This window comes from Salvelinus fontinalis, chromosome 6 (genome assembly GCF_029448725.1).
Source record: "Salvelinus fontinalis isolate EN_2023a chromosome 6, ASM2944872v1, whole genome shotgun sequence".
NCBI classification, from domain to species: domain Eukaryota; kingdom Metazoa; phylum Chordata; class Actinopteri; order Salmoniformes; family Salmonidae; genus Salvelinus; species Salvelinus fontinalis.
Window position 1 is genome coordinate 11,942,360 of NC_074670.1, and position 12,032 is coordinate 11,954,391.

Below are 12,032 nucleotides of genomic sequence, written 5' to 3' on the forward strand. Positions count from 1 at the left end.
TATCGAAAAACATATGTCTTATGGCTTTACACCTTCTGCTGTAATGTGGATAACCGAACACCGAGGGTGTAGTCCTCTCCAACATAATCCAGGTAGAATCAGGGATTCTCCAGGGCAGTTGTATAAGGCCCCTTACTTTTTTCAAACTTTACGAACGACATGCCAGTGTGTCTATGTATGCGGATGACTGAACACTACGGCAGGTAGCCTAGTGGTTAGAGTGTTTGGCTAGTAACCGGAAGGTTGCTGGATTGAATCCCCAAGCTGACAAGGTAAAAGTCTGTCATTCTGCCCCTGAGCAAAGCAGTTAACCCACTGTTCCCCGGGCGCCGAAGACGTGGATGTTGATTTAAGGCAGCCCCCTGCGCCTCTCAGATTCAGAAGGGTTGGGTTAAATGCAGAAGACACATTTCAGTTGTGTGCATTCTGTTGTACAACTGACTAGGTATCCCCCTTTCCCTTACCCTTATACATGTCAGCTACTACAGTGACTGAAATGACTGCAACACTTAACAAAGAGTTAGTTTCAGAATGGGTGGCAAGGAATAAGTTAGTCCTAAATATTTTAAAAACTAAAAATTGTATTTGGGACAAATCATTCACTAAACCCTCAACTAAATATTGTAATGAATAATGGGGAAATTGAGGTGAATAAACTGCTTGGAGTAACCCAGGATTGTAAACAGGCATGGCCGATTAATTAGGACCGATTTCAAGTTTTCATAACAATCGGTAATCAGCATTTTTGGACGCCGATTATGGCCGATTACATTGCAATCCACGAGAAGACTGGGGTGGCAGGCTGACCACCTGTTACGCGAGTGCAGCAAGGAGCCAAGTTACTAGCTAGCTTTAAACGTATCTTATAAAAAACAATCAATCTTAACATAATAACTAGTTAACTACACATGGTTGATGATATTACTAGTTTAACTAGCTTGTCCTGCGTTGCATATAATCAATGCGATGCTCCGCCAAACGGGTGAGGATTTAACAATAGCGCATTCGCGAAAAAAAGCACAATCGTTGCACCAATGTACCTAACCATAAACATCAATGCCTTAATTAAAATCAATACACAAGTAAATCATTTTTAAACCTGCATATTTAGTTAAAATAAATTCATGTTAGCAGGAAATATTAACTAGGGAAATTGTGTCAGTTCTCTTGCGTTCAGTGCAAGCAGACTATATGCAGCAGTTTAAATTTAATTAATTAATTTAAAGTGTTCATTCAGTATTGTTGAAATTGTCATTATTAAAAATATATATACACTGCTCAAAAAAATAAAGGGAACACTTAAACAACACAATGTAACTCCAAGTCAATCACACTTCTGTGAAATCATACTGTCCACTTAGGAAGCAACACTGATTGACAATAAATTTCACATGCTGTTGTGCAAATGGAATAGACAAAAGGTGGAAATTATAGGCAATTTGCACGACACCCCCAATAAAGGAGTGGTTCTGCAGGTGGTGACCACAGACCACTTCTCAGTTCCTATGCTTCCTGGCTGATGTTTTGGTCACTTTTGAATGCTGGCGGTGCTTTCACTCTAGTGGTAGCATGAGACGGATTCTACAACCCACACAAGTGGCTCAGGTAGTGCAGCTCATCCAGGGTGGCACATCAATGCAAGCTGTGGCAAGAAGGTTTGCTGTGTCTGTCAGCGTAGTGTCCAGAGCATGGAGGCGCTACCAGGAGACAGGCCAGTACATCAGGAGACGTGGAGGAGGCCGTAGGAGGGCAACAACCCAGCAGCAGGACCGCTACCTCCGCCTTTGTGCAAGGAGGATTAGGAGGAGCACTGCCAGAGCCCTGCAAAATGACCTCCAGCAGGCCACAAATGTGCATGTGTCTGCTCAAACGGTCAGAAACAGACTCCATGAGGGTGGTATGAGGGCCCGACGTCCACAGGTGGGGGTTGTGCTTACAGCCCAACACCGTGCCGGACGTTTGGCATTTGCCAGAGAACACCAAGATTGGCAAATTCGCCACTGGCGCCCTGTGCTCTTCACAGATGAGAGCAGGTTCACACGCACATGTGACAGAGTCTGGAGACGCCGTGGAGAACGTTCTGCTGCCTGCAACATCCTCCAGCATGACCGGTTTGGCGGTGGGTCAGTCATAGTGTGGGGTGGCATTTCTTTGGGGGGCCGCACAGCCCTCCATGGGCTCGCCAGAGGTAGCCTGACTGCCATTAGGTACCGAGATGAGATCCTCAGACCCCTTGTGAGACCATATGCTGGTGCGGTTGGCCCTGGGTTCCTCCTAATGCAAGACAATGCTAGACCTCATGTGGCTGGAGTGTGTCAGCAGTTCCTGCAAGAGGAAGGCATTAATGCTATGGACTGGCCTGTCCGTTCCCCAGACCTGAATCCAATTGAGCACATCTGGGTCAACATGTCTCGCTCCATCCACCAACGCCACGTTGCACCATAGACTGTCCAGGAGTTGGCGGATGCTTTAGTCCAAGTCTGGGAGGAGATCCCTCAGGAGACCATCCGCCACCTCATCAGGAGCATGCCCAGGCGTTGTAGGGAGGTCATACAGGCACGTGGAGGCCACACACACTACTGAGCCTCATTTTGACTTCTTTTAAGGACATTACATTAAAGTTGGATCAGCCTGTAGTGTGGTTTTCCACTTTAATTTTGAGTGTGACTCCAAATCCAGACCTCCATGGGTTGATAAATTTGATTTCCATTGATAATTTTTGTGTCATTTTGTAGTCAGCACATTCAGCTATGTAAATAAAAAAGTATTTTATAAGAATGTTTCATTCATTCAGATCTAGGATGTGTTATTTTAGTGTTCCCTTAATTTTTTTGAGCAGTGTATAAAAATCGGCTAACTAATCGGTATCGGCTTTTTTTGGTCCTCCAATAATCGGTATCGGCATTTAAAAATCATAATCGGTCGACCTCTACTCTCAAGATCCACCCTACCTTCCATGTATCCCTGATCAGTTCCAGTCCCATGTCTCCTCCTGCAGCAGCTCCTCCACCCCCCTAAGCTCATCGATGACCATCCTGCTTATACCGTCCGTCAGCTTCTGGACGTGCGCCGCCGGGGTCGTGGCTGGCAGTACCTGGTAGACTGGGAAGGATACGGGCCTGGAGAGTGCTGCTGGGTTCCCCGCGATCATATTCTGGACCCCTTCCTCTTACGTGCTTTCTATACCTCACACCCAGATAAGGCTGGTTGGGCACCAGTCGGCGCCCATAGAGGGGGGGTACTGTTACATCTATGCCTGCCACGCCCTCTACTGCTCATCCTGTGTCTCCCTAACCTGCCGCTACTCCCCCAGTGCTCTCTCCCTCTTTCTCTGTGTGTGTGTGTGTGATTATGTGGATGGAGACAGAGCAGATCCCCACCAGCTGCAACCTGTTCCATAATCAAGACTTCTACAAATACTCAGCCCTGCCACTTCCACGCTGCCAGATCGTAACCTCTCCTCAGTCGGTCTGCGTTTTTAGCCGTTTGTTCCTGCATAGATCCTGTTTTTGTGTTATGCTTGTTTTCCTTTGCCTGAGGATGTTTTCCTCTCCGCTATAGTTCTGTCCGTTCTGAGTCTGTTCCCTGTCTCCAGTCCCACGTCTCGTCAGTCCTGCTACCCTGTCCTGGACCCCACCACTCTACTGCTTCCTTGGATTCCTCACCAGACCTGCTTATCCAGCCCCAACTCCCCTCGCTCCAGCCTCAGCACCTGGCTCCCTGCAACCCGCCCAAGCTTTCCCTGGCCTGCACTCCATCTTACCCCTGTTTTTCAATAAATACCGTGGTTACATTATCCCAGTCTCCCCGTCCTCGTCTGTTCTTGAGTCCGCGTAATAGTAAGTGCCTTAATGTGTTTGTACTCCAGGAAGAGTAGCTGCTGCCTCAGTTGGGTTCCCTATAAGCTTCAGTATGAGGTCTGAAACGTAGCACGAAAGTGCATCCTTGTAGCTGTGTTGGCTAATATAGTAAATGTTTACCTTGGAGAAAATTGAGCCAATGGCAAGTTGAGCAAATAATATATATATTTTTTAATTCAGGCGTAATGCAATGCATTATTGCAAGGGTGACTTGACAAGACAAAATATTTAATGGCCTTTGAATGGGGTATGGTAGTAGATGCCAGGCGCACCGGTTTGAGTGTGTCAAGAACTGCAACACTAGGGCTTCCCAAGTGGTGCAGCGGTCTGAGGCGTTACTACAGACCCGGGTTCATTCCTGGGCTGTGCCACAACCGGCCGTGGCCGGGAGTCCCATAGGACGGTGCACAATTGGCCCAGTGTCGTCCGGGTTAGGGGAGGGTTTGGCCGGTGTGGCTTTACTTGTCTCATCGCGCTCTAGCGACTCCTTGTGGTGGGCCGGGTGTCTGCGGGCCGACACTGGTCGCCAGTTGAACAGTGTTTCCTCCGAAAAATTGGTTAAGGAGTGATGTTAGGCAGGTGATGTTTTGGAGAATGCATGACTCCACCTTCGCCTCTCCTGTTGGAAAGTTGCAGCTTTGAGACAATATCGAAAAAGAGGGTAAAATAAAAATATTTACAAAAAGAACTGCAACGTTGCTGGGTTTTTAACGCTCAACAGTTTCCCGTCTGTATCAAGAGTGGTCCACCTCCCAAAGCACACCCAGTCAACTTGACAAAGCATTGTAGTCAACATGGGCCAGCATCTCTGAACGCTTTCGACACCTTGTGGAGTCCATTCTCCAATGAAGTGAGGCTCTTCGGAGGGCAAATGGGGGTGCAACTCAACATTAAGAAGGTGTTCCTAATGTTTTGTGTACTCAGTGTGTAGAGCAGTGGTATTCAACTCTTTCCCTACAAGATCTGGAGCCTACTGGTTTTCTGTTCTACCTGATAATGAATTGCACCCACCTGATGTCCCAGGGCTAAATCAGTCCTTAATCAAATCCAATTTTATTGGTCACATGCAGATGTTAATACGAGTGTAGCAAATTGCTTGTAATACATGAAAAAAAACAAAATACTGCATAGTTTCCTAAGGACTCGAAGTGAGGCGACCATCTGTCAGCGCCATCTTGCAATGAAAAAATGCAGTGGAACTGGCTTCGAGGTCCAGAGTTGAGTGTGAGGGGTATAGAGAATCAATGTACCATCTATACCACTGTGAAATATTTTCAATAACCCAAAATATTGTATTTTCAGCTGTTTGAAGCTGGTGTACAAAACCAAAAGTAAAAGACGCAAAAACTAAACTTAAGAATGGGAAGCATAGAAATAGCCCACATAGAACAGATCTACTGCTTCTTAGACTTGCTTTGAATGAGAATGACAGAACTCACATTGAATTTGGTAAGGTTGCCCAAAAAGGTACATTTTGCAGCTTAAAAATGTGCTTAAAGTGATTAAAAGCTTTAAAAAAAAAAAGAGATGTGTTTAGAAAAAAAAAGATAGACATGGTTTTAAAAGGTAGTGGTATTATTTCAGTCAGTACAGAAATTTGAAGGCGTTTTAATTCACCCTGTCCTACAGCTCAACTTACCCCATGGTATGTGGTGCTAAGAGACCACTTTTTGTGTGACAAGCTATGTTTTCAAAACTGTTTACATTAATTCTGATTATTTCCAGGGATACACAACATCCTGAAATATATCTTTTTTAGAAAGAATACTATATTTCCCTTGATAAATGTCTCAACCTACCCCACTCTCCCGTACAGTTGCATGGTCCAAGATCCAAGATATATTTTTTTTAATCTAAAAGTTAGACAAAAGTGAAGGATTGTCCAGTCCACACTTGGATTCCTAGAGTCTACCAGGCTAGGGGACCGTAGGTCTATGGCTAACCAGGTGTGTTGGTGGTGTAGGTGACAACATGGCTAACCAGGTGTTTTGGTGCTGTAGGTGACAACATGGCTAAACAGGTGTTTTGGTGCTGTAGGTGACAACATGGCTAACCAGGTGTTTTGGTGCTGTAGGGGACAACATGGCTAACCAGGTGTTTTGGTGCTGTAGGGGACAACATGGCTAACCAGGTGTTTTGGTATTGTAGGTGACAACATGGCTAACCAGGTGTTTTGGTATTGTAGGTGACAACATGGCTAACCAGGTGTTTTGGTATTGTAGGGGACAACATGGCTAACCAGGTGTTTTGGTAATGTAGGGGACAACATGGCTAACCAGGTGTTTTGGTATTGTAGGTGACAACATGGCTAACCAGGTGTTTTGGTGTTGTAGGTGACAACATGGCTAACCAGGTGTTTTGGTATTGTAGGTGACAACATGGCTAACCAGGTGTTTTGGCAATGTAGGGGACAACATGGCTAACCAGGTGTTTTGGTAATGTAGGGGACAACATGGCTAACCAAGTGTTTTGGTATTGTAGGTGACAACATGGCTAACCAAGTGTTTTGGTGCTGTAGGTGACAACATGGCTAACCAGGTGTTTTGGTATTGTAGGTGACAACATGGCTAACCAGGTGTTTTGGTATTGTAGGTGACAACATGGCTAACCAGGTGTTTTGGTATTGTAGGTGACAACATGGCTAACCAGGTGTCAGAGTTCCCCACTGAGCGGACGTTCCAGTACCAGCATAGCCTGCCTCCTCTCCCTGTACCGTCTCTAGAGGGGAGCCTTGCCAACTACCTGGATGCAGGTGAGATGCCAGCTGCATGTGTGACAGAGACGCTCTGTTAGCATGGACCCTGAATCATGTGTGTTTGTTGAGTTACTGAAATATCTGTGTGTATTTTCCAGTGCTGCCGTTTGCTACAGAGGAGGAGTACCAGGTGACTGCGGCCATAGTGAAGAGGTTTGGAGAGGGCATCGGCAAAGACCTGCACCAAAAACTACTGCAGAGAGCCAGGACACGCAGGAACTGGGTACACACACTCAACTAGAGGTCGACTGATTAAGATTTTTCTACGCCTATACTGATTATTGGAGGACCAAAAAAAGCCGATACCGATTAATTGGCCGATTAAAAAAAAATATATATATATATATTTGTAATAATGACAATTACAACAATACTGAATGAACAATGAACACTTTATTTGAACTTAATATAATACATCAATAAAATCTATTTAGTCTCAAATAAATAATGCAAAAACAAAGTGTTGGAGAAGAAAGTAAAAGTGCAATATGTGCCATGTAAAAAAGCTAATGTTTAAGTTCCTTGCTCAGAACATGAGAACATATGAAAGCTGGTGGTTCCTTTTAACATGAGTCTTCAATATTCCCAGGTAAGAAGTTTTAGGTTGTAGTTATTGTAGGACTATTTCTCTCTAGACCATTTGTATTTCATATACCTTTGACTATTGGATGTTCTAATAGGTACTTTAGTATTGCCAGCCTAATCTCGGGAGTTGATAGGCTTGAAGTCATAAACAGCGCAATGCTTGAAGCATTGCAAAGAGCTGCTGGCAAACGCAGGAAAGTGCTGTTTGAATGAATGCTTACGACAGCCTGCTGCTGCCTACTACCGCTCAGTTAGACTGCGCTATAAAATCATAGCCTTAATTATAATACAATAACACAGAAATATGAGACGAAAGTCATTAAGATGGTCTATTCCGGACACTATCATTTAGAATAATTTATTCTTTCAGTGAAATACGGAACCGTTCCGTATTTTATCTAACGGGTGGCATCCATAAGTCTAAATATTGCTGTTACATTGCACAACCTTCAATATTATTACATAATTATATAAAATTCTGGCAAATTAGTTCGCAACGAGCCAGGCGGCCCAAACTGTTGCATGTATCCTGACTCTGCGTGCAATGAACGCAAGAGAAGTGATACAATTTGACTAGTTAATATTGCCTGCTAACATTAATTTATTTTAACTAAATATGCAGGTTTAAAAATATATACTTCTGTGTATTGATTTTAAGAAAGGCATTGATGTTTATGGTTAGGTACATTCGTGCAGCGATAGTGCTTTTTTCGCAAATGTGCTTTTGTTAAATCATCCCCCGTTTGGCGAAGTTGACTGTCTTTGTTAGGAAGAAATGGTCTTCACACAGTTCGCAACGAGCCAGGCAGCCCAAACTGCTGCATATAGCCTGACTCTGTTGCACAGAACGCAAGAGAAGTGACACAATTTCCCTAGTTAAAAGAAATTCATGTTAGCAGGCAATATTAACTAAATATGCAGGTTTAAAAATATATACTTCTGTGTATTGATTTTAAGAATGGCGTTTATGTTTATGGTTAGGTACACATTGGTGCAACGACAGTGCCTTTTCCGCGAATGCACTTGTTAAATCACCTGTTTGGCGAAGTAGGCTGTGATTCAATGATAAATTAACAGGCACCGCATCGATTATATGCAACGCATGACAAGCTAGATAAACTAGTAATATCATCAACCATGTGTAGTTAACTAGTGATTATGATTGATTGATTGTTTTTTATAAGATAAGTTTAATGCTAGCTAGCAACTTACTTTGGCTCCTTGCTGCACTCGCATAACAGGTAGTCAGCCTGCCACGGAGTCTCCTCGTGGAGTGCAACGTAGTCTGCCACGATCGGTGTCCAAAAATCCCGATTACCGATTGTTATGATCGGCCTTTCCGATTTAATCAGTCGACCTCTACACTCAACACACTGCACAGCTACAACCTGTGGGAACCGGTCACACACCATGCTCGACCCTGAGCAACTACAAAAGGGAATCTTTGAGTGTTTTAAATACTGCAGTCATTATGGTGTCTCCCTGCAGTGTTTCATCAATATTCTGTGTCTGTGTGTTTTCCTGCAGTTGGAGGAGTGGTGGTTGGATGCAGCCTATCTGGAAATGCGTTACCCCTCCCAGTTGAATGTGAACTTCGGAGGTCCTGCACCCTACCTAGAGCACTGCTGGCCCCCTACAGAGGGAGTACAGCTACAGAGGACCAGCATAAGCATGTGGCACACTCTACAGTACTGGGACCTGCTTCGCACGTAAGATACTCACATTGAGTGTACAAAACACGTTTTTTCCATGACATAGACTGACCAGGTGAATCCAGGTAAAAGCTATAATCACTTATTAATGTCACCTGTTAAATCCACTTCAGTCAGTGTAGATGAAGGGGAGGAGACAGGTTAAAGAAGGATTTTTAACCTTGAGATAATTGAGACATGGATTGTATGTGTGATAAATATTGAAGTGCCTTTTGAACGGGGAGTCAACATAGGCCAGCATCCCTGTGGAACGCTTTCGACACCTTGTAGAGTCCATGCTTCAACGAATTGAGGCTGTTCTGAGGGCAAAAGGGCGTGCAACTCAATATTAGGACGGTGTTCTTAATGTTTTGTACACTCTGTGTATATATATTAGGTTGCACACGCATCACAACTACGATTGCTAAATAATACACAATTTAAACACTTGCCCTCCAATCCCCCCTTCCCCAAAACACGTGTTAATATTGAACTATAAATTGTGCCTTCCTGTATTATAGTTGTTACAAATATTCATTCTATTCTACTGAGCCAGTTACTTTATGTTCATATTATTATATTTTATTTCTTATTGTTTCATTGTCGAGAAGGAACCTGCAACTAAGCATTTAGTTGGACGGTGTGTACCTTGTGTATCCTTACACACGTTCAGTACACACTCTCTGACTGTGTGGTCCCCGACAGGGAGAGGCTGGACCCTCATAAAGCTGGTAATGTGCTGTTGGATATGGACCAGTTCAGAATGCTGTTCTGTACATGTAAAGTTCCTGGAGTCACCAAGGATACCATCATCAACTACTTTAAGACAGGTAGGTGACCCCCCCGACACCGCCATGCAATATGATGGTTGTGGTTTGTTTGTGTGTAGTAATCTGTGTTATTTATTTAGGTGTGTTTGTGTGTGTTTTACATGTGTGTATTGATTACTTTAAGACATGAAGGTCAGTCAATCTGGAAAATTTCAAGAACGTTGAACGTTTCTTCAAGTGCAGTCACAAAAACCATCAAGCGCTATGATGAAACTGTCTCATGAGAACCGCCACAGGAAATGAAGACCCAGAGTTACCTCTGTTGCAGAGGATAAGTTCATTAGAATTACCAGCCCCAGAAAATGCAGCCCAAATGAATGCTTCACAGAGTTCAAGTAACAGACACATCTCAACATCAACTGTTCAGAGGAGACCGTCTGAATCAGGCCTTCATGCTCGAATTGCTGCAAAGAAACCACTACTAAAGGACACCAATAAGAAGAAGAGACTTGCTTGGGCCAATAAACACAAGCAATGGACATAAACCGGTGGAAATCTGTCCTTTGGTCTGATGATGGCCAGATTTTAGATGTTTGCTTCCAACCGTTGTGTCTTTGTGACATGCAGAGTAGGTGAACAGATGATCTCTGCATGTGGGGTTCCCACTGTGAAGCATGGAGGAGGAGGTGTGATTGGGTGGGGGTGCTTTGCTGGTGACACTCAGATTTATTTAGAATTCAAGGCACACTTAACCAGCATGGCTACCACAGCATTGTGCATCGATACGCCATCCCATCTGGTTTGACTATAATTTGTTTTTCAAAAGGACAATGACCCAAAATAAGGGCTATTTGACTAAGGATAATGATGGAGTGCTGCATCAGATGACCTGGCCTCCACAATCACCCGACCTAACCCAATTGAGATGGTTTGGGATCAGTTGGACGACAGAGTGAAGGAAAAGCAGCCAACAAGTGCTCAGCATATGGGGGAACTTCTTAAAAACTATTGGATAAGCATTCCAGGTGAAGCTGGTTGAGAGAATGCCAAGAGTGTGCAAAGCTGCCATCAAGGCAAGGAGTGGCTACTTTGAAGAATCTCAAATATAAAATATAGGTTGATTTGTTTAATGCTTTTTTGGTTACTGCATGATTCCATATGTGTTACATAGTTTTGATGTCTTCACTATTATTCTACAATGTAGAAAATTGTAAAAATAAAGTAAAACCCTGGAATGAGTAGGTGTGTCCAAACTTTTGACTGGTACTGTATGTATTGATGTTTTTTCTGTGTGTGTTGTAGAGAGCGAGGGTCCATGCCCCTCCCATGTGGTAGTGATGTGTAAGGGGCGTTTCTTCTCGTTTGATGCAGTGTGTGACGGACACATTCTTACCCCTCCAGAGCTGCTCAGGTATTCTGGCCGGTGGATATTTAGGTATATTTGTGTGCATCTGCATATATTTGCATGTATTTATGTGCCTTTGTGTGTGTGTGTGTAGGCAGCTGACCCATGTGAAGCAGTGTTGTGAGGAGGAGCCAGCGGGAGATGGTGTCGCCGCTCTCACCTCAGAGGAGAGGACACGCTGGGCTAAGGTGTGTGTGTGAAGTTGGCTGTATAGAATGGACATCACCATGTCCTAAACCTTTCTCTCTCTCTCTCTCGCTCTCTCTGTATCTGTAGGCCAGGGAGTATCTGATAGGTATAGATCCAGCCAATAAGACCATCTTAGAGACAATCCAGAGCAGTCTGTTTGTGGTCTCACTGGACGATGCTAAACCCTACGCTACTGCAGAGAACTACACACCGGTACGTACACACACACACACACACACACACCACAGGCATCCATACCATCCTTAGTATGACCTTTGGTCTTTGCCCCCAGGTGACCCGGGAAGCGCTGACAGGAGACCCCACCATCCGCTGGGGAGACAAGTCCTACAACTCCATCTCCTTCGCTGACGGAACCTTCGGATCCAATTGTGACGTGTGTTACTGTTTTGTAGAGAGAGAGACAATTTGAAATAACAATACTCCTCTGTTAGCAGTAGCGTAATGATGTTTTGTTGTGAGTGTGCTCCTATATATGGTAATTGATGGTGTGTGTTGCAGCATGCCCCCTACGATGCCATGGTGCTGGTAACTCACTGTTACTATGTGGATCAGCAGCTCAAAGCTACAGACGGCAAGTGGAAGGTAAATACCGTTTCTATTGAACTTATTTTCAGTGACTGTATATCTTGTTTGTCCTTAATTCTAAGTGCCGTACTGGCCTGCTAAACCGGACGCATAAGTATTCCGGAGTGTGAGACACTCCTGTTCATTTCAGTGGAACCTGGGCGTAAGCATAAAACTACACTCTGGTTTTAC

At 44.2% G+C, this 12,032-nt stretch overlaps 1 protein-coding gene across 2 annotated transcripts in view; it reads left to right on the top strand.

Moving 5' to 3' along the window:
- The window catches only part of LOC129857048 (peroxisomal carnitine O-octanoyltransferase-like), a 28,626-nt gene that overhangs the window by 2,105 nt on the left and 14,489 nt on the right, over positions 1-12,032 (top strand). For both annotated transcript variants that reach the window (XM_055924948.1, XM_055924949.1), the window contains 9 exons: positions 6,490-6,612; positions 6,714-6,838; positions 8,728-8,909; positions 9,597-9,721; positions 10,964-11,072; positions 11,161-11,254; positions 11,343-11,468; positions 11,548-11,649; positions 11,775-11,858. In XM_055924948.1, the coding sequence (XP_055780923.1) occupies positions 6,498-6,612; positions 6,714-6,838; positions 8,728-8,909; positions 9,597-9,721; positions 10,964-11,072; positions 11,161-11,254; positions 11,343-11,468; positions 11,548-11,649; positions 11,775-11,858 (1,062 nt within the window). In that variant the 5' untranslated portion in view covers positions 6,490-6,497. Of the gene's footprint in view, positions 1-6,489; positions 6,613-6,713; positions 6,839-8,727; positions 8,910-9,596; positions 9,722-10,963; positions 11,073-11,160; positions 11,255-11,342; positions 11,469-11,547; positions 11,650-11,774; positions 11,859-12,032 lie in introns of those variants that run through there.